Here is a 22,015-nt window from a genome sequence, read left to right as displayed (position 1 = left end):
CCGGACGCCAGAGAACGAGATCTGCAAGCAAACCTGGAGCCACTGCGCCTACCAAGTGACTCACTCCGTGCGTAATCGCGCTAGGACCAGCTTCTCAGATTGGAACGCGTTGTCAGGGTTTCGAGGTGCTCACGGGTTAATCGTATACTTGGAAACGTATCGCTTCACTCTACCATTGTCCTTCCCCTCTTCGTCTCCTAGGTCTTTCAGGGGTCCGCTGATCTCTCTCATTTTACTTGCTGTTCTCCATGTCCTACTGATGACTTCTCCCACGCGTCCCATTGCTTGAGAGTCAGACGAAATCATGGAAATTGCACCAATGTCGTGGAGAACATCTTCGGCTGCGACTGTCTCCGCTCGAATACGGGATTCTGCAAAGGCCAGATCTTCGGGGATGGAACGGTCAAGGTGATGACAGACCATTAACATCTATCCGAGGAGGAGAGTCTGATTTGATGTTCTGACCCTGCAGAAGGGATACTTACATCCAGGTGCTCGTCCAACGTGTTGCGAGCGTATGGCCGAGTCGGGTTTGTTGACGACGGTAGAACATTCTCATGTTCACAAACCACGATGATATCCGGCGCATGTCCACCCCCTTGGAAAAAGATAAATGAAACCAAAGGTCGTTAGTGCGTGTTGGACTCCACCCACCAGCTCCTTCCGTGTGATAAGTGTGAATTGTCCTGCCACCGAACGCCTCGATGGTGCCTGCACATGTATTCTTAAGGTGAGAGATAATGTAATGAGTGGTACGTACTTTCGACGAACCCGCTTTCGTTGAGGGTGTCAGTGTGAATGTTGACCTGTACGTCGTATTTGTCCGCAACGTCCAATGCATTCCTAATAACGGCAGGTGTCGAGCCCCAGTCCTGATATGAAAGGTCAAGAATCCTTAATTGGTGAAGCTGAGAAGTTATGAAACGCACTTCGTGAAGCTTCAACCCACATGCCCCAGCCCTAATGATTTCCTCCAGAGGCTTCGGTTCAGAATCATTCCCCTGGTGGGGTGAGTGAGCATTCGGCCAAGCCTTCCTGAAACTTTGAAGCTAATTAACCTTTCCAGTGAAGCCAAAGTTCATTGGGATGCTATCTGTGCTCTTCAGCATCGTTTCCAGATACCACGGACTGGGAGTACAAGTCGTGGCGTTAGTTCCGGCGCTCGGGCCCGTTCCACCTCCAATCATAGTAGTCACACCAGAAGCCAGACTTTCGGGCCATTGCGTTGGCGAGATGTAATGAACGTGCGCGTCAACACCCCCAGCTGTAACTATGAGATGTTCGCCTGCGATAACTTCGGTCGTAGAACCCACGACCATGCCGTCCGTCACAGAGGACATGATGTCAGGGTTACCAGCATTCCCTATACCAACAATGTGTCCCCGAGAAATGCCAATGTCGGCCTAAAGACCGGTGCCTCAGTTGATGCTGAGGTGGAAAAGGATGGCGGGTGACAAACCTTAAAGATCCCTGACGCATCAATAACCAATGCGTTTGTAATGACCAGATCCAGTGCCTCTTCACTTCCACGTCCAGTGGCTTGGCCCATTCCCTCGCGCAGAGTCTTCCCTCCACCAAACTTACATTCGTCTCCATAAACAGTGTAGTCCTTCTCGACTTCGATCCACAACGCAGTGTCACCAAGCCTGATGCGGTCCCCTAAGGTAGGTCCATACATAGATGCATACGCCTTTCGCCCTATAATGTTCTCATATTCACCAACCGATTCACTTTCAGACGCTGGAATCTTAATAGCAGTGGGTTCAGGGACATGACCAAAGCCCTTTGGATCAACGTTGGAACAATGGTGTCTGTTCGGCTGAGATCCAAAGTCGTACCGGTCGCGAGATTGTTGCCTCCCGAAATACGTTTATGGCGGAGATAGATGTGAGGGTAACGGTCCTTGTATCCCAGGTTCAAAGCGCACAGCCGTTCCCGCGGAATGTTAAGGCGTTTCCATATGCAAGTGCCCGATCGAAGTGAAGAGCTCGGTTCGTTTCAATGAAGTGATAATGCGAGCCGATCTAGCGACCGACCGGTGCCAATTGAACGCCAAGTAATACTCAAGTTCAGCCATGTACATGCCCAGTGCCATGCTGCATCAAATGAAACTCACCTGTACAGGGCGGTCCCCAGTATTCGTCACTTTCAACCAAACTTTCTCCTTCCTTTGTTGAGCACGATCGGCTCCTTTCCCACAATGACAGCCCAGGGGCCGCTTTCCTCGAATGTAGTTCCGGTTTTTCATTGAGAATAGGGCGTTGGATGGGACAGGCAAAAATGAGCCATATAATGCATTGTCGAGGGGCAATCATCGGTACAGATCGGATCGTGAACGGTCACAAGGAATACCCTCCAGTCAAGCAAACATTTGAGATGAGGACCGATACAAGGCTCGATCGATAAGGCTGGACTTACCGTCCTCGAAAGTCCCTTCAACTTGCACGTCATGTAATAAACACTAACGCCGGGCAGAACGTGTCTCCTGGAAAGATCTCCTTTCCGTGCTGCATTAGCTCAGCGACGCTATGCTTCCCATCGCGAATGCGTTCTTGCAACTGGAACGCAATCACCGCAATGGCCTCAGCCAGATTCAACTTAAGACCACGAGCAAGGCGACGCTGGGCCAGAGACCCGGTTTGGTAAATTATGAGCTTATCAAGTTCCCTTGGCGTAAGGCGCATGGCAGTGGCAAGCAGTTGAGTTCGAATCCCCGCAACCAAGGATGCAGTGATCTTGTGACTGATGTGGGAACCCTGTGGGAGATAACATAACAAATCGACCTGTGTTGAGCTTGTGAGAGCGAACATTGAGATAGGCACTTTCGCGGCCACCGTGGAAGAGTAGTGGGCAAGGTGCACGGTCTAAGCCATTACCTGCACACTTCCTATCGATAGTCTTGAAATTATGTAGTCACAATCTGCCAGTTTTGCTTACGCGCGTTCGCTCCAAGTTTGCATTCTGCGTCGATATTTTATGTTGCTCCATCCATTTTTTCCTCCCATTTCGTTATCATCTTTGGCATTGTTCGTGTTATCTCCCTCTCCCATTGGTCTGCGCTCTGCGTCTTTCCCCTTAACTCCCTTCCTGTACGGCCAGACCCTCGGAGCATGATGTACATTTACAGCAAGAGACAGAAAAATCGCGCGTCCGCCTGCATTCTCATAGAGGCTGGTAACCTGCCTAGCGTCCGCGCGCCCTAACTGACTCGACGTTTTCTTTTGCCTCTTGCTGTAAGTCATTCGCACATTCACGGAGACTTGAGAACTAGAGGTTACGTGTGTAAGCAGAATTAATGATAACGTTTAACGCGACACCATTCTCGATCTCTCTAGCTCTCTCCCCACTCAGTTCGAATCCAATAGTAACTCTCCTGCCCGAAGGCCTGCACCCACAGTATCCATTAACGACAGGACAGCCATGCCCATGACCCATATACATGCTTTCAATGCATTTCTGTTCGTCGGTATGGATATTCCTTCATCAGAGGTGGGAATGGAGCTGCGGCTACCTGCGGCCATAGGACTCGGAAAGCACCGCATCCCGTCTGATCTGCGAAGTTAAGCCGAGCACCGCTCAGCTAGTACCATGGTAGGGACTACATGGGAATCCTGAGTGCCGCAGTTCTCATTTTGGTTTTTCCTTCCAGTTGGCCGCCTCACTTTTCTTAATTCCCGGACTACGAGTGCGACGACACAACAAATTAATAACTTGTTCCTAAGTACGTCAATTGGTTATTTATCATTCGTCCTACACCAGACTCGTCTCCGCTACGTGAACGCATACTATGTATTACAATTCAGTTGACTATTATTCGCATTTTCCTCTCATCTTTTCTTTGCATCTATACAGTTTCTTCAGAATGTGTTTCCGCTAGCTGGACCCCAGCCTCTACTAACATAGACATCTACGAATATACAAGCGGAAGAGGATCAATCGACTTGATCTTCAAAGATGGATCTCCCGGCCCAGGTGACCCAAGCTACTTAGGTCTGCTGGTGATCTCTCGCGGAACGTCCCTACTGCTTTTGGGCGTCTACATTGCGTATTTGATCTTCCAGTTGAAGACTCATACTGGCCTGTTCATGCCCGAGGTTGAGGGGGAGATGGAGGAGGAACCTGCACAAATGAATGTAGTGTCTACCAGCGTTTCGTGAGTTCATTCAGCACCAATATCCTGAATGGGGTTTTCCCTTTCCAACATAGGCTTCTCGCTGTCACGATCCTTACCTCTTGCAGTGCCGATTGGCGTGAGCGAATCCTATCTGATTCTTGCGTACTTAGTAGCCTTACGATATTGTTGTTATTGAGTTGCTTCTATTGAAGAGGCTGCTGACAGATACTCGATCCCCAGACATTTCACCGGTCTCGTTCTTGTCCCGTTCGTGGTGCGAAGCGATGATCCATTGTCATTCTGGACTGGCACCCTATAGGCAAATGCAGGGGGCTGTTCACAAGTGTTTTGATGGCTGCGAAGGGGAAAATGGAAATGATGATAGGCCTTGGCGTTGCAGCTCGATCGTACCTTACTCAGCTAGAGCTTTTGACGTTCAACGTTGAGCCCAAATTCATTATAGCAAGTTGCTACTTTCGTCATCCCTCTACTTGTCACGATTGGGTGGATGTGAGTCTCAAGCCCAGCTCTGCGTCCTGCGGGAACCCTCTCAGAATTCGCCACGACTTGACGCTCTTCTTCGCTAATCTGGAGTGAGGATCTATTTTGCCGTAGATGGCCGTGAAATTGATGCGATTCCTTTCCAAGACTGCGACACTTTTCGTCAGCGTCCTTTTAGCCAATCTTCTTATCCAGTGGGTCGTTCCAGATCTAGTGTAGCCGTCCAAATGACTCACTTATTTTTTTCAGGAAGGGGAAATCGAATTACATGGATGATTTGATGTACATTTATTCGTGCTTAATGCTAGATTTCCCGACCCGACTACAGGTTGGTAACCCTCTACATCGTTATTGCGCTCGCATGTGAGTTCCTTCCTCGTCTCTCCCATAACGGACGTTGTACATTCATCGACTCAAATTGCCTTCGTCCAATTCCTTTGGCATCTAACAGTTGGGTATCCTAAAAATGTGTTTGTTTTCCTGAAGGATTTTTGTCTTTTCATCTTCGTCCTCGTCTTGGCCCTTGTTCCCATATGCTCTTTCCCCAAATTGGAGCGTTCGTATACCAGTCGTTTGTTTAATTTTTTTTTCTTTGACGCAGGCTCATTTCTATGGCCTCGTTTCCTTGATCTGCCCCCCTATTTGCGGGAGATCACTCGATAACGTTTTCTGCTGTGCTCATGATCCCTAGAGGATGCAAACTGGGATATCCAACACCGATTCACGCGGATCATGTCGCATAGCTTAACTGGGTGGCTGCAGATTCAGAACATCCGATATCGCTGAACACAGCCTTCGTTATGAACCTAGCTCGTCCATGTAAGAGCTAGTGCTCATCCACCAACAACACCACACTCGGTTCACGAATTAAGCCTTGTAGTGACGTCTCGGAAAGATGTCCATGTGAAGCAATTATTACCACGCATTCCCTAGTCGCTTCGATGAATAATCCAACAGGAATGCTGGTGCAAGCGTATGGATCTGGCCACCTAGACATTCAGGGACCGGACTCTCTGGCCGAATAGCGGTCTGACCATGAATCAGTAGAGGAGAATGTCAGACTCAGGGCAGTGTAGAGTCGACCGACTCCAGCAACGTCACTGCTGAGTTTGTAAATTAAGTTGAGTGTAAGGGATCCAAATTTTTTAAAAATTACTGAGCGACAAACGAATTGATTATGTTGCATGTGAGATAACCTGACAGACATTAGCACCCGGAAACTAGATCAACGGGCTTGCGCACCACTTCTCATTCTACTGGGGAAGAGAGGATGAGCATATAATCCCAATTGCCAGGTCTACCCGCAGCCGGGGGCGGACAGAGACCAGCTCAACTGACGTGTCAATGTGTCTCGTGCCTGTGCACACTCCAATCTGGTTTGAAGATTTGTTTCCCCAATTTTCCATGCTTGCTATACATGTAGACTCAGTCTCGATATGGAGAACTAATAAATTGTCCCTTTACCTGTACGCGTAGACTATAACATGAGAATACAATGAGTTATACGCAAACACAGGAAAAAGGCACCTCAATCTCGGTATGGAGAACTGAGGGAGAGGGAAAAATTACGGCATCCAGTGTATCTTATATGTACAACTAGAGCCAATATCGCTTAAAGCGATTTCTTGTGATGAAACGACAATCAAGATTGAGAGCGCGGGGTATCGGTGAAAAATCGCGACTGAAACAAATTGGGTATAATCGTTGTTAGCCACGATGATATTAAGTGAAAGTCTCACAACTCCCGAACCAGTAGATCGGCAGTCGTAGATGAGCGTTGATATTCCAACACGAATTTTTATGAAACGCTTGAACAACTTGGGCAACCGTGATATCTGCACAGCGCATCCCTGTGGCTTGGAATGGCCCCAGCTTAGCTGCGCCACAGTTGAGAGTATCGAAAGTTGAGAGGGGCAAAGACATCTGACTATGCCGAGTAACATAGGAACTGTTGCTGGTAGGGGAGGGTGATATCGACTGGTTGGAAGAACAAGAGTGCTTGCGCATCACTGCGACACTGGGGCCGATAAAGACTTGAGTTAACGCATTAAGCAAATTATTCAGTTCGCGGCCACCCAAAAAAAAACAAACGGGGGGGTCCGACTTCGTGTAGTGTATCGATTAATGTCCAGAGTAAGTGTGAAAAAGCGAGTGAAGTGTGAAGAGAGTAGGCAAAATGGCCTAGTGATCCATCAGAAGCACTGTCAATAAACCCACTCAGTATGGTTTATTTTAATAATGCTTACATTTAGTTGGCATAAAGTTGGCATGTAAATGTAGCGAGATTGTAGATGGATTGACCCAAAGACCGGGTACAGGGATAAGAGAGGAAGATAGATTATCGAATACAACGAAAGGACCGTAACTGCGTTGTTGTAAAACCGCAATTGTTCTGCATGGCAAGGCGAAGGCGGCAGCTGTCTTTTAAGAGTCAGAATCTTGAAAACTATCAGCGCCGTCATGATAGCATGGTCCAGGCCCGCGAGGGTGAAGAGAGCGATCTCGATCTTGGTGGATGTGTACGAGTTAGAGGGCTGCATGCAAATGTGACTCACGGAGTGTCTGTCTTACTGGAAGTTGAACATCTTGCTCCCCATACGCTGACGTGAAAAAAAAGACGTTCCAAGTGAAACATAATGCTAAGACTCCTCGGAGATCAGAAACTTGACTATTCTATCGAAGCTTTCAACCCACCCGAATAAACCACCCAGCAGAGTGCTGGTCCAGCACAGACTCTTAAAGAGAATTCCCAGATAAAACATAGCCTCCAGAGAAGAATGAGGTCGTGTAGAACGATCTGAAAACGCTGACTTAAAGGAGTACTTAATCGCAGTGGATGAAACACCTACAGATAACCCAAGTACGACAAGACGGAGCTGGTGCCATAGAATGGATGACTTGGATGTGTCAATTACAATGTCGGGGTATCCCTCCATTTCCGGTTGTTGATGAAAGATGGACAAACGCATCATTGCAATACCGAGGAAGGTATGGGATGCCGCCACCAAAAAGCCTGCATATAACGAGACTCGTAGAAAGGGGGATAATGCTCTTCGCTTTCTCGTGAAAAAACTCCAAGTGATGAGAGACGCATTAACCGCTGGCCCTTGATGAGCATCTCCTCACAAGAACCCCAATCGACAGCTCACTAAAAAGTGTTGTCTCGACGAGAGTGGATAACATTAATGTTGACGGCCACAATCCCTGGTCCATTGCAACATCGAGTTCAGCGATGTGAGGGCGATAAGAGGCAAAACTAATGTTCTGAGCGAAGGTCGAAGTCGAGTATTATTTAAGCTAATAACTGAATAGTGGCCCATCCGGCCGAACCTGCCCCGTGACTATTCCCACGACACGACCATTCCCGTGATTACGTACGGAAACCCCACATAAACGAGCCACACATTTTGTATGTCATCCACTCACGTGAAGCTGAAAGCATCTGAATCTACTGAACCATTTCATTAAGCCGAGAAATCGAGAGATCTCAGCGCTAAGGATGGCTCAGCTAGCGGGCCGTCTTATCGGTGAATAATCCTATCTTTTTCCACATAGTACTTCTGTTTAAACCCCCAATTTTTCAGTGCCTCTGGCGGTTGGTGTTGGTTTGCTTCAGGCCAGTTTATACGATGTACCAGGTGGTTACCGTGCTGTTATGTTCGACAGGTTCTCTGGGGTGAAGGACGAGGTATGCGGAATCTCCCTTGCTGCCCACTCTATATAACGCTACTTCGGGCCAGGCCTCTCCAGAAGGAACCCATTTCCTCGTACCCTGGATCCAGAGAGCTATTCTCTACGACTGCCGCACAAAGCCGAGGGTGAATGAACACCCTTCTGAAATGCGTACAGTTCTTCATACTTTTTCAGAATATTTCAACAACTACTGGCTCGAAGGACTTGCAAATGGTGTCAATCACTTTGCGTGTTCTCTCACGTCCAGACATCAAGCATCTTCCAAAGATCTACCAAACTCTTGGCATGGATTATGATGAACGCGTCCTCCCATCCATCGGGAACGAAGTTCTCAAGGCTATAGTTGCCCAGTTTGATGCAGCTGAGCTGATTACCCAGAGAGAGCTGGTAAGCCTAACATTCTGTCCTTTGGTTTTTAAGTGCGATCGACATTCCATTCAGGTTTCTTCAAGAATTCGTGAGGATCTTCTGCAGCGCGCTAGCGAATTTCACCTCAAATTGGAGGATGTTTCCATCACTCATCTAACCTTCGGAAAAGTCTGTCATCTTTCAAACCGTGATTACTTATAACTGATTTCTGCCCCTTCGTATAGGAATTCACTGTGGTACGCTACATGAATGTCCAAGGATTTTTTATTTTCCCAGATTGAGTTGCATCCCAACAGGCTGTCGAAGCGAAGCAGATTGCTCAGCAAGGTAAGGATACTCGGCCTACCGCAGCATGCCTCTACTGAGTGCGACTTCCCTTTGTAGATGCTGAACGTGCTAAGTTCATAGTGGAGAAGGTTTGTCACATCTAGCATTCCGAGGCCGGTTGGTCACGTCCTTAATATATCAGGCGGAGCAAGAGCGTCAAGCTGCCGTTATCCGAGCCGAAGGCGAGGCAGAGGCTGCTGCCACAATTTCCCGCGCTTTGGATCGTGCTGGCGAAGCCTTCGTCACATTCCGAAAAATTGAGGCAGCCAAAGCCATCGTGCAGAGTCTCAGCCAAAATAGGAATGTCACGTATCTGCCGACTGGCGGACCGAACGGAAGTGGGATTCTGTTGAATGTACCAGCACAACAGCAATGATTCGTGGTCGTTCTTCTGTATTCTATGGATCATCCTGTCTACTTCATAGGTATCCATTGCACAACTTACACCATGAAAGGGGGCTTTCCGGTTATGGAATAGTACGAGAAGAAATAAATAGGTACAAGGCGCGCCCAACGGAAGAATCGGGGAACACTCATCTAACGCAGAAGTTCAAGCATTAGGGAAAGATCGTACGGAACTCCAATCGTCGTCATCGATTATTAGCCATTCGGATTCCGAAGGGGTTCGATTTTTGTTGACCCCTTGTCGTCCTGGAGATTGAGAAAAGGGCTCTCGTCATCATCGTTATCCGGTCCATCTCCGTTAACACTGCTGTTCGCACCGCCTTGAGAGGAGCCCGTCGTGGTATCACTATTGATGAGAGTGGATTTCCAACCTCTGGATCGCATGTCTTCGTAGAACGTGTTGGCGGAGTTCATCTTCTGCGCCTCTTCGTCTACGCGATCTAGCCAACGTTGGAGAAGGGTCGCATTGTCCACTTTGAGAGCCTCATTCCGAGATATCACCTGGTTGAGCTCCAGAGTGAGAGACTGAATTTCGTCGTTCAATATCTAAAGGGTGTCGTGGTAGGCTATGGGCGAAGACAATTGAAATTTGAAAGGCTCACCTGAACACTTCTGTCCTTCTCGAGCATGATTTCCTCGTGTTGCTCAACCTTCCGCCGGGACGTCGCAATTTCATCTCTTGCTTTGCGCAGTGCCTCAGCTTCTATGCGAGCGAGTTCTTCCTTTTCCCGTAGTGTTTCGTTCATCGACAGAAGTCGTTGAGCGTTCTGGCCTTGAGTCTTGTATACGGCAGCCATCTCATCTCGCAGAGATGATATTTGTGATTCTAGTGACGCGATGTACGCTGTTTGCACTGCCGTACTGTTCGGAAAATGGGTTGAGTTGAACGGCGTTAAAAGCTCTGCGAAGCCATGCTGCGTACTCTGCACCACTCCCCGAGCTCGTTGACGCGCCTCCTGATGTAGAACGAGCTGTCCCGACAGCGCGAAGTAAGGATTGATTGCGCTCCTTGAGCAGGCGCGTTTGCTGCGAGAGCCTACGATCTGAGCAAGACGATTGCAAATGAGGACATGTACCGCCACAAAAAGGGGCATCCAAAAGCTTCACATTGTTCTATGATTCCAGCATATGCTAATTCCTTCCGATTGCGTTCGACAAGCCGCTGCCTGCAAGCATCAAACATCACATTGCAAAGAGTATGTAAAATGAGTCATTCAATGCTCTTGATTGCATTGGTCATATCCTTACCGTAGTTCTTCTTGCCAGGCTGCACTGGCCATTGATGGAAAAGTGACGAGAGGTACGGAAGTAGCGTGTTCTCAATGAATATCTGGGGTCCTCCTTCCCCAATGAGGATAGGCATGTGACCAACCTGGACCCCCGCCTGACTTGCTTTCCTCGACCCGTCATCGTGCTCGTTTCTGATGTGAGCCATAAGGATAATACGCGATAAGAGAGAGGATGGACTGATGTACCTCTTCCTCTTATGCTGAAGATATATCACTCGTCCTCTTCCCTTCAATTCCCGAAATGGGCCGCGTACTCCTAAAGGTGATGCAATGGCACCGTCTCCTCAATCCTGTGTGGTCGCTCACTCCCATCGTAGGTCATAATTCTTGGCGATAGCGGGTGCGTGATAGGCTAGTGGTTCCCCGACAGACATATTTCTCACCTCGGATCGCAGTGTTGGGAAGACGTCCCTCATGAACCAATACGTGAACAAGCGCTTCAGCAACCAATACAAGGCCACCATCGGTGCTGACTTGTAAGGGATGTTGCCTTTCTCGCATAATCTGTATTTAATGTCCCCTCTCTTTTCCTTAGTCTAACGAAGGAAGTCCTAGTAGACGATAAGACTGTGACTATGCAAGTACGCTGAGTATGATTCACACACTTTTGGTGAATTTGTTCTGATTGGTATTGGTATCACTTAGCTTTGGGACACTGCTGGCCAGGAACGATTCCAATCATTAGGCGTGGCATTTTACCGTGGAGCGGACTGCTGCGTGCTCGTTTATGACGTGAACAGCTCGAAGAGTTTCGAAACGCTCGATAGCTGGCGCGATGAGTTCTTGATTCAAGCTAGCCCTCATGACCCCGAAAATTTTCCGTTTGTTGTTTTGGGGAATAAGATTGATGTGGAGGAAAGCAAGAGACAGGTATGTGCGTTCGCGGAGTTGTAACATGGACTTGCTCAAAACTGTATTGTCACTGTGACAGGTCTCCCAGAAACGTGCTATGACGTGGTGTCAAGCAAAGGGGAATATTCCATATTTTGAGACATCTGCCAAAGAGGCTATTAACGTTGAACAGGCATTCCAAACTATTGCCAAGAATGCCATGAACCAGGAAGAAGAGACTGAACTGTGAGTGTTTACTCTGTTAGTCGGATGCCTCAGGCCTCAGTCATTGATTCTGCTTCAATGAAGTTACGCTGACTACCCCGATCCAATACGGATCAGCGACACCGCTGGACAGACTTATGGGTGCAACTGCTAGGACAGGGTATGCGCGGTGGCACCACATAACTTATCTTGATGTCAATTGGTCCGTTTGGTTGTGCCTCAGGACTTTCGCGTTACTGTGCATATTGATTTTTGAGTCCATGATCGAGTCTTTCATGTCATTCCCTAATTTACGCAATGTGACGCAGCTACCGTGCATGGCGACTCGTACTCACACTTGGTGTTGTACGCGTGGGGGCTCTCGCTGCCAAACATCGGTCAGACCTGAGGGCTTGCGCCGGGATGGCTATCACCAATGGGCTTTGGATTTACAATGGAAAGTCATTCTCGGCGTGTCTGACATTCACGAGTTGAAGGGTCAATATGTACAGCGAATTCATTCCATCGAAGGTATTTGCAAATAAACAGATATGAACCGCGTGGTCGCGAGTGCGTGTCATGAGCAGTATCACAAATTCACATCACAAGCCGGCCAGCCCATCGCATCTTGATGCGAAGACACCTCAGTTATAACCTCCCTTTCAGTTCGCTGTTCATATCTGCCGCGTGAAAGTCTGTTGCTCCGACGATCCACACGCTCGCTCGTTGCAATTCAGCTTCGTAATCTTTTACCATGCACAGGACCACTGCCTGTCGCCTCCTTGTGTCATCAAGACGTGCGACACAGGCAGCGATTCCACCTCATCCTTTACTTCCCAATGTACTGTCCAACCGGCTCCAAATTGAGGGGAGACTTGGACATCCGGCTTTGGACATAAGGATCCTAAGGGCTTTAGAGGAGCACCGGAAGTATGCCAAGCCTTTTGGTAAACGTATAATATTCGAATATGAGACCAATGCCTGCAAAACTCTCAGCATGTACCTTCCTTATGAGTCTGCACCTGATCGGTCGAGACGCCCTCTATTTGACAGAGTTCACGAGGCTCTGGTCCTGGTGGCACATGTTTTGGTGGATGGGTCACAACATAAGATTGCGGTCTCTTCAGGATTTGCTGTGGATGTTCCGGCTCATGATAGTTCCGTAGTTATTTCCTGCGCTCATACGCTAGAAGAAGTGAGCATTGCAGTCTTATCCATATCCAACGTTACATAGGCTCAGCTCGCCGGCCTCGACATCTTCGTAGATACGTCACAGCCCAATCTTCAAATCCTCTTCCTCCAACGGTGGGACATTCGTTATAACTTCTTCTATGGATGTCCACCCTGTATCTTCAATTTTATCGTCGCTCCCTCGGTCAGACTTAATAGCGTACTCCCTCCATCCTTGTGTATATCTCGCAGCTACACTTCCTGTGAATCCTTACCCTGCCCCTCTAGAAACGCCAACAAGATGTCCGCTCGTTTCGTTCGAATCTCCAGAGCCTAACGAGAAGGGCAATAGACGGAACGATTGGCTCAGCTGGAAAGACGGGGTTGTAAATAGTCGATGGGTAAAAGGGAAAATTTTAGGATACCGTGATCGTGCAGGGCGAGAGGCACAGGTGCGGCACACAGACGTCTTCACTTGTTTGGGCTGGAGAGCCAACCTTCTTCGGTAGCCCGGTACCTATGACCATCTATCACATATGTTGTTCTCGACCATGCCTTCGCCTGGTTCTTCAGGAGCACCCATAATAGATGAAGAAAATGGATCGGTGATTGGAGTCATAACAGGCCACGGCATGGTCAACAGAATCGAGGGTCAGAGGGGGTTTGGCACCCCAGCTGAAGCCATATACGAGGTACAGAAATATAATATGCCAGGATGATGAATTGAACCTGTTATGTTACTTGTAGATGTTTTCGCTCCCTGGACTTCAGCAATTCAGCAGCAAGGGGCACTAGAATGTCAACTGGATATGTTGCTTGGAATGTGAGCTTGTGTCCATCAAATAATACATAATGAAACTACAAATCACGATGCTAATCATTAAATTGATCTGCTCCCCACCCATCATCGAAATGGTCAACGTCGTGCGGTTCAGGTATTACAGTTTTTGCACTTTCGATATCTTCTTCAGCGGGGGTAATAATGAGCTCAGGGTCCGATTTCGAGAGATTGAGCAGTGCAGGAATCCCAGTCGAGGGAACGGGTGGCGCAGGAGTTGACCGAGAGGTATGATGCCATGAAACTTGTACTGTACCAATATCGGGAACAGTCGTTCCTTTTCCTAAGGCCTGAAGCAAAGTTTATATAAACCACTGAAGAATAATATGGACAAGTTCTGCGAACCTGCTCGGCAAGGGCTCGGGTTTTAAATTGTACTTGGACCTCATCCGAACTAACCACTTGGAAAGATTCTAGATCCCCTCCAACAGACTTAATGGGAGAACCCAATCAGCGTCATCTCTTGCCGCGATCTCAGAAACCTACCACCTTATACCATTCCTCAAGTTTCGCAAGAGCATGATCATCATCCGCATTGAGTCCTTTCACAACAAGCCTTCGGGTGCGGTTGTCTAATGATATATTCTTGTTAAGTGTCCCGCCGCGTCCACGCGGGGCGACGTATCCACGACCCCGACCCCTCCCTCTTGTCACAAAGCCTCGCCCACGTGGCGGTGGCACTCCTTGGATCTCCTTGGCTGACACGCCAACTTCGGCTGCCTAAATGTATAGAGAAAACCATTTAGAATTCTATAGCAATCTTAATTCCGCGAAGGCTTGCCTCCTTCCGAAGCTCGGCAAGCTGGGCCATCAAGTCACTTTGGTCCCCTCCCGTCCCTTCGATTGTGGTATCCGAGGGTCCCGAGCCATTCTTCACGAGGTCCAGTTCGCGGTCTAGTTTCTCCTTTAGTTTTGACTCGCTGTCAGGAACCGGGGGGATTGGTGTCGGTTTGCTGGAGGCAAGTTCCTTCATCTTTTCATCTACCTCACGAAGTGTAGCCATTATTCCCTTTCTTTTCTCTTGAGGCGCTGATCCTATGCTGTCCATGAGCGACTTCTGTTCGGATATGAGGCGCTCCAGTTCATGGGATTTTGCAAGGTGTTGAGGGAGGTGGCTCGATGTGGGTGGCGTCGTTTGCGTCGTTTGCGTCGGGGGAGGGTGGGGAGGCTTTTTTCCGAGGCCTTGAATAACAGGGGCGGAAGCAGCAAGTAGTTTGGTTCCAGCTGTGCCATGACCCGCAAGAGGACGGTGCCAGAACACTTTCACAAAGCGGTTACCGAAGACGGCTTCTTCGCTCTTCCAGGCTTTGTATGCATCTAGGTGATTTTGGAAGGAGACCAAAGCCTTCGCGGAGGGCTTGTCAATAGCGACATTCGTGACGGTACCAAATTTTTTGAACCATCCATTCACTCCATCCAGTGAGAGATGATCTGGTGGTATTTTCTCCACGACCAATGTTTTGTTCTCATTTTTGGACAAGGGTGGTGCAGAACTTTCGAAAGTGGTGTTTTCTGCATCTGGGAATACTCCGGGCTGTGGTGGCGCACCTCCTCGTTCAATCCTACCCCTGCCACGACCACCTCTCCCGAGATCAGAACCATTCGTGTTCGGCCTACGTCCACCTGGATCTGATGGTGTCACGTCCATCGAGTGACGCCCGTCCCCAGCTGTATCTATAGATAGCTCCACGGCATCAGAAGGAGTGCCAATTTTACTGGATCGGCGCCCGTTCATGTACGGGGGCGGTCGCGATATGTCCATCGAGGCATGATTGGGGTCATATTGCCCCCCTACGTTTGGGGCAGACATCCAGGGCATCTGAAAGCCTTGCTGCATCATCCCCATCATTTGCATGGGGTTAAAACCAGGAGGAACGAACGGCACTGGAGGCACCATGGCTTCATCGCCATGATCAAACGGGCACATAGCCCCTAATGTGCAATACCCTTTGTCTAGACATGACCTTCATGTTAGATTGGCCGAGGCGAGTAAAGTATTTCCTTACTGTAGTAGTCCCGGCATCTCTCCTTGACTGGACCTTTTGTCCGGCCCGGACTTGAATGTCTTCCCCGGGCATCTCGTGGTCCCCCTCTCAGCGAACCACCTCCACGTCCAACATACCGGGTCCCCTCGCCCAGTCGGGGGCCTTTTGGCGGATGTCTCGGTTCATCAAAATCTGCCGTCCGCTTTTGTCCTCTAGGTCCTGTTGGAGCCGTAACCAACGCATCAAGGGGAATGTGGATTCCATTCGATTGTGAAGCAAGATGGGATGACGGCGGTGGCTGACCATCATCATAGGGGATATACGAACGTGTTCGAAGGACTTGGAATAATTTTTCTACGAAACTCTCGGCTTCTACATGCATTCAAAGACCGAACGAGGCCAGTCGCCGCAAAGTTACTAAAACCAAATGCCAAGGTATTCCTGATTGCTCACCATCTTCTAAGAAATCGCGCAGCTGAGCAACAAATGTAGCCCTGAGCTCCTTTTCTGGGGCATCATGCTTGAGTAGGGCAAGGATATAATCACTAAGCACTTCGGGGTCTGCATCGCAACTTAAGGACAGAAGAACGCCAACCTCAAGCTTTGTCATTTCCGCCATTAAGACACACTTACATTGGCTCTAGGGACTTGATTAGCCATGGTTTCAAATGCTTTGTTGTCGAAGGGTCAAATAGCGGCATTTCGACAACCTGCAGACAGGTGAGATCTAAAAAATAGATTCGAATGATTTGGGCGTCACGGACACGTGATATATTCAACGGTGCAACGCGTAAACCAGCTCCAGCTCCAGCATTGCTGCTTGAAGTCGTGAAGGGAGTCGTTCAGACTTCGTCATGTCTGCAGAAACAATCGCACGTTGGAATGCAATATCACTCGTTCGGAAGGTAGTGCACCCTCCCTGCCCCTGTAGCCCCCGCCGCTTTACTACCGCCTGGCTCTTCCTCGCTCCAGCGCTCCAGGTCTAGATCGAGGTCGGATAAGGAAGACGACCCAGATGATGACATTTCTATAGTCTCTCGCTCGCCTTCCCCCATGCCATTAGATCGAGATGAAACTCAGGAGTACGACGCGTTCCACAAAGGGCCAAAACGAGAGACAGTAACTGTTCACACAAAAATCGAATCATCGAACATTGGTCACAAGTTGTTGTCGAAAATGGGTTGGAAAGAAGGCGAAGGCCTTGGGTTGTCAGGACAAGGTTTGTCACGCAGCCTGACTGACATGCCCCCTTTGTAAACAAATGTCTGCTTAGGTCGGGTAGAACCCATACCGTTTGTGCTTAAGAGTGATTCCACGGGGATTGGAAAGTCAGCTCAGGATTTACGCGTCCTTGCTGTGACTGCAACTCAGCGAAGGGATATGGATGCAGAGCGGCAGAGTAGGGAAACCGTCGAGCAACGGCAACAACGCGAGGTAAGCATATGGTTTCCTACGATCCTTCTGATATTGATGGTCGAGCCCTGCGGTAGAATACAGTTGCCAAAGCAGCTGCTATAAGGTCTGAGATTGCAACGACTTTGCGACCCTTCTACTGCGAACTATGTGACAAACAATACACTACGATTGCTCAGTATGATGAACACATTCGTAGCTATGCGCATACCCACAAACAGGTGCTTTGTGACTCCGAACAAATTTTGGATCTCTGACTGACGACAGGATAGAGATTCAAAGATATGGAAGCAGCACAAAAACCCAAGGATATATCAAAAGCCCGAGAGAAGGAGCGCAAACGCGAAGAGAAAGAGCTTAAGCGTCTGGCAGCTGCTTCGGGAGTGAAACTCGCCGCTATCCCAAAACCAGTTGTACCCGTTACCCTCGCCTCACAGCCTGTGGACACGACTTTGGCGGATGTTCCGCCTAATGGAGGTGGTGGCGGTTGGACTTCATTTAAGAAGAACAATTCCGGAGGATTTAGACCTGCAGGGTGGGCAACCGTACAAGGATCCTCATCAGGGACTCCGGGAACCACTGGAGCCTCGGGGACGACAGGGACGGGAGGCTGGGCAAGAGTTACAAGATCAGCCTCGTCCCCCGACGGGCAGCCAATGTCAGCTATCACGGCGCCTTCCCCGGGGATCGTGAAGGATGGACTAACAGACACTCCGAAACCTCGGGGAAACCCGATATTCCAGAGCTCTGGCTTCACGCGACTTGACACAACAACAGATATCCAATCAACCCTGACAATTTCGCCTCCTGCCTGGAAGTCTCCGACACTCACAGCTGAAGCACCAGCCTCTAGATGGTCGAGCCTAGACGCACCCCCTTCTCACTCAATTCCCCTCAGCCAGTCCTCGCCGGAGGCAGAGCGTGGCGTCAAAGGGTCCTCAACAAGCGATGCATCCCTCCCATTACTTCGATCGCAAATTTCTGCACCTGCCCATGCTCCAGAACCGACTATGCCTTCACCGCCCATTCCCCGCTTACCTCCTCCCTCGTCACCACCACCATCCCATCGCCCCCCTTCCCCTCCACGATCTGTTCCCTACAACCTCGGTCAACGTCCTAGAACACTCTCACCTAAGGAGTATGATTCTTCAATCATGCCCCATTTCGATGATTCCCGATCTCATCCTCGAGAACAGTGGCATGGGGACGATGATTACCACAATAATCGACCTCAACGCGGGTATGGTCCTGGATACGATCGTCGTGACCCATACCAAGAGCGGTTTAGCGGGGATACCTATAACCGAGATGATTATGGACGCAGGGATAATTTCGAGAGAAGGGATGACAATTACAGGGATGGACACGCTGATAGGTTTTGGGACCACCGTGGGCGGGGATACTATGGACGTCGTTTCTAGGGTCTAACCCTGACCGCTTGGATATTCATATTGTGTAAGTTGGACGGTTCAATAATTATTTAGGACTCTGAGGCCGTATATGAAAATGCCTGGGTGGAATACGGTACACGAGTGAACAGATCAAACAAGGTTTCAAACAGTGAATAAACTTCAACGAATGGTACAAGATGTCCGTCCGGGCGATGGCCCCGTTGTTAGCGTGGCGATTGTAACGTCCTGAATGAGGTTGCTCTCCATTCCGGTATCGATTATTATTTTAAAGCCAGCAGGGTTTGGGGCTGTCAGATTGAACGTGCATGGATGCACACACGGGTGCTGTTTGCGCTGGGCTACTCCTCGCACATTGGGTCGAGACTGGCCGGTCAGATATATATAATCCCACTGCATCGGCAATCTGACTGGTAATATAATAACTGGGCCTGCTGACTTTAAAGCAGCGATCACCAAATTACTGTAAGGGGTTTGCAATACCTCATGCAGCAAGGTTCTGATGTACCTCATCAAGGCTGTGTATATACTGATGCTGGAGGTACTGGCAAGGCGATCAGATGTCAATCCTTCTCCCTTAATCGCCCCGGCCTCCCACCTTACTACCGACATTCTAACTGTGCGTGCGCCAGTTGCGTCCTATTGAGGATCTCCATTTCCGCCATTCACAAATTTGGCCGACCACCGTGCCACGCGAAGTTTAACCTGAAGTTTGATGCGTTCAAGGCTCACAATAAACATGGACCGTGCCACGGCAGCTGGTCTCTGAGTCTTATAGCTAAGCAAGTGAAGCGCCAATGAGTGAATGTGCAATCGGCAAGGGGATATACAGCTGTCCCCGAATGCAAGGTTCTCCGTAACAATCATGCGGGATTGATCGGGGATCATTCCCGGCCAGCGACCAGTGCTCGATGAACAAGAAAATCAATGCCACGATGGCCTGTACTCCTTCGCCCCCAAGCTGGCTGGAACGAATCCTTCCCTGGAGCGGGTAGGGCAGCTAGGCAGGACCCCATAAGCCTCTACTAAGGTAGAGCAGAGTAGCCTGGGTACTCAGTGCAACAAGCTCTGATAGCTACTCGGGGGGCATACATTTGAAGAATTTGTTAGTAGTGTTGAGCCTGAATCTGATCACACAATCGCAAACAACGTATGACTAGGGAATATTCGTGCGCTCACTGGCGTACATATTCTAGCGCTGTCTGATTCGTCCTATAAGGTTATATCTGCGCTCTGGCTTGTATAGCTATGGCCGATAGTTACGCTCAAAAATATAGTCATATGCAAGGCCGGACGGTGATTAGTACGTACTACACATACCACTAGGCATTTGACGGCGTGTCCTGTTGGAAGTTTAGGTGGTCACGAGACCTAAAAGTCTGCATTGGTCCAAGCTGGTGTGTTACCATTACACCAAACGCCCGCTATAGGCCGAGGTGGTTTCCAACATGTCCAACAGGAGCTAGCACCTATAGCTAGATGCGAGCTAGTTACACAGTCGATGAGAAACAAGTCCGCCCTAGCCTGGTGGGGGTGCGTGAACTGGGGGGACAGAAAGAAGAAATGAAAAGACACAAGAACATTTCTTAGTCAGAAGCGCAGTTATCCGAACTGAGCATCCACATAGATATGCTAACTCCAACATTCTTGTGAGATTTAGAACCACATTGCAGGTCGATTCGTCGACTTTGAACACCATCCGTCCAGCGTATCCTTAATAGCAGCCTTTGGCAGATACATTCGTTATGAAAAAGGGGTAGGGATATGGTTAAGTGATGCCAGCAGCTACGTACATGATTTCCTGTGATTACAGCATCTGCTTCCAGGCCAGCAGAAATGATTTCCGTCGCCGCAAGGGGTCGCACCTTTCGGGAAGCACCTGTGGGGGTTACTGAATAAGAGTATGACCTAGCTCTCATAGAATAGTCGACACGAACGCAATATTATTATAGCACTGTCATAGCAATGCATGTCAACAAGCCCTATCGAGAGATATCATCAAAACAAGCTAACGTACGTAAAATCCTTTCCAGCAGTAATTGCCCGTTCCGCAAGGAGTGGATCCATTAGGAAGGCAGCTGAGTATGAAGTTGATGAACATCTAGCCTGCGTCATCATAGTAGCCTGCAGCCACCCACTATCGTCCATGACACTAGAACGAAAACTCCATCAGCTGAATGGTTCTGTTTGTAGTATAATGGAAATGTGAACCCACGTAGTAACCATACGGACAGCATCCACCATACGGGCACGAGTCTTAGCGGGGGGAAAGAGGCTGTGAGAGAACTGGTTCGAGAAGCGATGACCTGGCCAAGAGAACTCACGATAGCCTCGCCAACATCTCCCTGCAGCTCCGAGGTCTTCAGAACCAGCTCCATGTGGCTCTGCCGCAAGCAGAGGAAGACCTTCGAGCATGCCAATTGGTCCAGGAACAAATGTCCTATCGCGGTGGTCAGGAACGGGCACGGCTCGATCGATTGGGTTGGCGATGCTTTTGGCAAAGAACAAAGAGAGGATGAAGGCAGGGAAAATCAGCCTAAACATTCTCAACATCACTGATTACGCGGGTACGCTAGGTCGCAAGAGGGGCTCGAAGAAATGAGGGAGCTCTTTCTTGGACACCTTCCGACACGCCCACAGACTCAGTTAAATAGGCTGTGCAGCAGCATACTCCCATTTTGTTAGGTAATTATCAGTCTGCAGTGATTTTGGCTGTGACATGACTATCCGCAACGGTAATTAGCTGAAATGGGGTGCTCCTGTGTCAAGCCATGTACAAGGCTGTGGTTGACCAAACAAGGTTACGGAATTGTCCGAATATATTGTGACACGCACCAAATCGAGATCCGGGGGCTGTGGTTTGCGCTGGCAGATCGGGTCGAGACTGGGTTAAATATAATTCCACTGCATCGGCAATCCGACCGAAAGCGTCGATCGCCAAAGAGGTTTTCCAGGCTGTGCTGATGCAGGACCTGGTAAGGTGAAATAGAGTTACCGCTCATCGCTCCTGCTTGTTATCACCTTCCAGCCACTTAACCTGACCATGTCCACTTCTATTCCTTTGCTACCTACTCCTTATATCTTTTCTTACAGGCTGCAGTGCACCATCTAACTAACAGATGATGTACCGCAGATTCCAATAGTGAGTCCTTCCCTCTCAATTTTCCCGGCCTCCCGCCCCGCTACCGACATTCTAACTGTGTGTGCGCCAAGTGCGTCCCATATATTGAGGCTCCATTTCCATCACTTGGCCAACCACCGTGCCGAGGTCTAGCCTGAATTTAAGGCTCACAATATACATGGGCCGTGCCACAGCCCTGGCAGCTAAGTATTCTCTTGGCTAGTTTGATGATAATGAGTGAATGTAGATGTGCAATCGGCACAGGGACATACAGCCGGAGTTGTCCCCGAATCTCCGCGCGTAACAATCATTCGGGCTTGATTGATTGCGGTTAGGGATAAAGTGA

At 49.1% G+C, this 22,015-nt stretch overlaps 10 protein-coding genes across 10 annotated transcripts; 4 read left to right on the top strand and 6 right to left on the bottom strand.

The window, feature by feature from the left end:
* Window positions 1–129: 129 nt before the first annotated feature.
* Window positions 130–2,684, bottom strand: EI90DRAFT_3136724 (uncharacterized protein; the record flags this gene model as incomplete). Its single annotated transcript, XM_039064810.1, has 9 exons — window positions 130–429; window positions 486–598; window positions 655–711; window positions 761–872; window positions 930–1,001; window positions 1,059–1,403; window positions 1,460–1,783; window positions 1,839–1,902; window positions 2,467–2,684. 9 exons carry the CDS (start codon window positions 2,682–2,684, stop codon window positions 130–132), a joined length of 1,605 nt encoding a protein of 534 aa, XP_038908302.1.
* Window positions 2,685–6,647: 3,963 nt separating this feature from the next.
* EI90DRAFT_557168 (uncharacterized protein) lies at window positions 6,648–7,330 on the bottom strand. The gene is made up of 3 exons (XM_039067791.1): window positions 7,310–7,330; window positions 6,862–7,260; window positions 6,648–6,796 (listed from the first exon to the last, which is right to left on the bottom strand). Exons 2-3 carry the CDS (start codon window positions 7,153–7,155, stop codon window positions 6,737–6,739), a joined length of 354 nt encoding a protein of 117 aa, XP_038908301.1. The 5' UTR covers window positions 7,156–7,260; window positions 7,310–7,330; the 3' UTR covers window positions 6,648–6,736.
* On the bottom strand, window positions 7,214–7,672 carry EI90DRAFT_3091970 (uncharacterized protein). The gene is made up of 2 exons (XM_039062420.1): window positions 7,465–7,672; window positions 7,214–7,412 (listed from the first exon to the last, which is right to left on the bottom strand). Exons 1-2 carry the CDS (start codon window positions 7,585–7,587, stop codon window positions 7,284–7,286), a joined length of 252 nt encoding a protein of 83 aa, XP_038908300.1. The 5' UTR covers window positions 7,588–7,672; the 3' UTR covers window positions 7,214–7,283.
* A 393-nt stretch (window positions 7,673–8,065) lies between these two features.
* On the top strand, window positions 8,066–9,847 carry EI90DRAFT_3091967 (prohibitin). The gene is made up of 9 exons (XM_039062419.1): window positions 8,066–8,142; window positions 8,200–8,303; window positions 8,356–8,433; window positions 8,483–8,695; window positions 8,750–8,845; window positions 8,902–8,913; window positions 8,974–9,004; window positions 9,062–9,093; window positions 9,147–9,847. Exons 1-9 carry the CDS (start codon window positions 8,115–8,117, stop codon window positions 9,378–9,380), a joined length of 828 nt encoding a protein of 275 aa, XP_038908299.1. The 5' UTR covers window positions 8,066–8,114; the 3' UTR covers window positions 9,381–9,847.
* Window positions 9,158–10,730, bottom strand: EI90DRAFT_3091966 (autophagy protein 16-domain-containing protein). Its single transcript, XM_039062418.1, has 5 exons — window positions 10,658–10,730; window positions 10,517–10,575; window positions 10,332–10,452; window positions 10,012–10,270; window positions 9,158–9,955 (listed from the first exon to the last, which is right to left on the bottom strand). Exons 1-5 carry the CDS (start codon window positions 10,687–10,689, stop codon window positions 9,605–9,607), a joined length of 822 nt encoding a protein of 273 aa, XP_038908298.1. The 5' UTR covers window positions 10,690–10,730; the 3' UTR covers window positions 9,158–9,604.
* Window positions 10,731–10,794: 64 nt separating this feature from the next.
* On the top strand, window positions 10,795–12,264 carry EI90DRAFT_3091964 (small GTPase superfamily). Its single transcript, XM_039062417.1, has 8 exons — window positions 10,795–10,835; window positions 10,905–10,960; window positions 11,016–11,038; window positions 11,094–11,174; window positions 11,234–11,279; window positions 11,344–11,568; window positions 11,630–11,775; window positions 11,839–12,264. Exons 2-8 carry the CDS (start codon window positions 10,940–10,942, stop codon window positions 11,906–11,908), a joined length of 612 nt encoding a protein of 203 aa, XP_038908297.1. The 5' UTR covers window positions 10,795–10,835; window positions 10,905–10,939; the 3' UTR covers window positions 11,909–12,264.
* Window positions 12,265–12,427: 163 nt separating this feature from the next.
* EI90DRAFT_3091962 (uncharacterized protein) lies at window positions 12,428–14,080 on the top strand. The gene is made up of 5 exons (XM_039062416.1): window positions 12,428–12,928; window positions 12,999–13,355; window positions 13,413–13,595; window positions 13,651–13,726; window positions 13,839–14,080. Exons 1-4 carry the CDS (start codon window positions 12,488–12,490, stop codon window positions 13,696–13,698), a joined length of 1,029 nt encoding a protein of 342 aa, XP_038908296.1. The 5' UTR covers window positions 12,428–12,487; the 3' UTR covers window positions 13,699–13,726; window positions 13,839–14,080.
* Window positions 13,535–16,480, bottom strand: EI90DRAFT_3159706 (uncharacterized protein). The gene is made up of 7 exons (XM_039066242.1): window positions 16,360–16,480; window positions 16,180–16,298; window positions 15,748–16,098; window positions 14,523–15,694; window positions 14,231–14,461; window positions 14,087–14,173; window positions 13,535–14,031 (listed from the first exon to the last, which is right to left on the bottom strand). The coding sequence occupies exons 1-7, from the start codon at window positions 16,425–16,427 to the stop codon at window positions 13,777–13,779; spliced, it is 2,283 nt and encodes a 760-aa protein (XP_038908295.1). The 5' UTR covers window positions 16,428–16,480; the 3' UTR covers window positions 13,535–13,776.
* Window positions 16,481–16,580: 100 nt separating this feature from the next.
* Window positions 16,581–18,959, top strand: EI90DRAFT_3159705 (uncharacterized protein; the record flags this gene model as incomplete). Its single annotated transcript, XM_039066241.1, has 5 exons — window positions 16,581–16,631; window positions 16,699–16,945; window positions 17,000–17,160; window positions 17,217–17,360; window positions 17,412–18,959. The coding sequence occupies 5 exons, from the start codon at window positions 16,581–16,583 to the stop codon at window positions 18,558–18,560; spliced, it is 1,752 nt and encodes a 583-aa protein (XP_038908294.1). The 3' UTR covers window positions 18,561–18,959.
* A 997-nt stretch (window positions 18,960–19,956) lies between these two features.
* EI90DRAFT_3159704 (uncharacterized protein) lies at window positions 19,957–21,333 on the bottom strand. The gene is made up of 7 exons (XM_039066240.1): window positions 20,873–21,333; window positions 20,764–20,804; window positions 20,687–20,700; window positions 20,566–20,626; window positions 20,486–20,502; window positions 20,342–20,427; window positions 19,957–20,273 (listed from the first exon to the last, which is right to left on the bottom strand). Exons 1-7 carry the CDS (start codon window positions 21,099–21,101, stop codon window positions 20,263–20,265), a joined length of 459 nt encoding a protein of 152 aa, XP_038908293.1. The 5' UTR covers window positions 21,102–21,333; the 3' UTR covers window positions 19,957–20,262.
* Window positions 21,334–22,015: the final 682 nt, after the last annotated feature.

Source organism: Cantharellus anzutake (assembly GCF_015039405.1).
Source record: "Cantharellus anzutake strain C23 chromosome Unknown EI90scaffold_168, whole genome shotgun sequence".
Classification (NCBI taxonomy): domain Eukaryota; kingdom Fungi; phylum Basidiomycota; class Agaricomycetes; order Cantharellales; family Hydnaceae; genus Cantharellus; species Cantharellus anzutake.
This window is presented reverse-complemented; position numbering and strand designations above follow the sequence as displayed.

Coding starts and splice junctions, on each gene's coding strand:
- EI90DRAFT_557168 (XM_039067791.1), bottom strand. CDS start 7,155: ATGCAGCCCTCTAACTCGTACACATCCACCAAGATCGAGATCGCTCTC. Junction 6,797..6,861: donor CAACTTTATGCCAACTAAAT/GTAAGCATTATT, acceptor ATGGATCACTAG/GCCATTTTGCCTACTCTCTT.
- EI90DRAFT_3091962 (XM_039062416.1), top strand. CDS start 12,488: ATGCACAGGACCACTGCCTGTCGCCTCCTTGTGTCATCAAGACGTGCG. Junction 12,929..12,998: donor GCGCTCATACGCTAGAAGAA/GTGAGCATTGCA, acceptor ACATCTTCGTAG/ATACGTCACAGCCCAATCTT. Junction 13,596..13,650: donor CAGCTGAAGCCATATACGAG/GTACAGAAATAT, acceptor TGTTACTTGTAG/ATGTTTTCGCTCCCTGGACT.
- EI90DRAFT_3159706 (XM_039066242.1), bottom strand. CDS start 16,427: ATGCCGCTATTTGACCCTTCGACAACAAAGCATTTGAAACCATGGCTA. Junction 14,174..14,230: donor AACTTGAGGAATGGTATAAG/GTGGTAGGTTTC, acceptor TCTCCCATTAAG/TCTGTTGGAGGGGATCTAGA. Junction 14,032..14,086: donor CCCGAGCCCTTGCCGAGCAG/GTTCGCAGAACT, acceptor ACTTTGCTTCAG/GCCTTAGGAAAAGGAACGAC.
- EI90DRAFT_3091966 (XM_039062418.1), bottom strand. CDS start 10,689: ATGGCCAGTGCAGCCTGGCAAGAAGAACTACG. Junction 10,576..10,657: donor GCCTGGCAAGAAGAACTACG/GTAAGGATATGA, acceptor TGATGCTTGCAG/GCAGCGGCTTGTCGAACGCA. Junction 9,956..10,011: donor AGAAGGACAGAAGTGTTCAG/GTGAGCCTTTCA, acceptor GACACCCTTTAG/ATATTGAACGACGAAATTCA.
- EI90DRAFT_3091970 (XM_039062420.1), bottom strand. CDS start 7,587: ATGATGCGTTTGTCCATCTTTCATCAACAACCGGAAATGGAGGGATAC. Junction 7,413..7,464: donor TTGTCGTACTTGGGTTATCT/GTAGGTGTTTCA, acceptor CAGCGTTTTCAG/ATCGTTCTACACGACCTCAT.
- EI90DRAFT_3159704 (XM_039066240.1), bottom strand. CDS start 21,101: ATGTTGAGAATGTTTAGGCTGATTTTCCCTGCCTTCATCCTCTCTTTG. Junction 20,805..20,872: donor GAGATGTTGGCGAGGCTATC/GTGAGTTCTCTT, acceptor CCCCCCGCTAAG/ACTCGTGCCCGTATGGTGGA.
- EI90DRAFT_3091967 (XM_039062419.1), top strand. CDS start 8,115: ATGGCTCAGCTAGCGGGCCGTCTTATCG. Junction 8,696..8,749: donor TGATTACCCAGAGAGAGCTG/GTAAGCCTAACA, acceptor CATTCCATTCAG/GTTTCTTCAAGAATTCGTGA. Junction 9,094..9,146: donor CTAAGTTCATAGTGGAGAAG/GTTTGTCACATC, acceptor TTAATATATCAG/GCGGAGCAAGAGCGTCAAGC.
- EI90DRAFT_3091964 (XM_039062417.1), top strand. CDS start 10,940: ATGGGCCGCGTACTCCTAAAG. Junction 11,280..11,343: donor ATAAGACTGTGACTATGCAA/GTACGCTGAGTA, acceptor GGTATCACTTAG/CTTTGGGACACTGCTGGCCA. Junction 11,569..11,629: donor TGGAGGAAAGCAAGAGACAG/GTATGTGCGTTC, acceptor TCACTGTGACAG/GTCTCCCAGAAACGTGCTAT.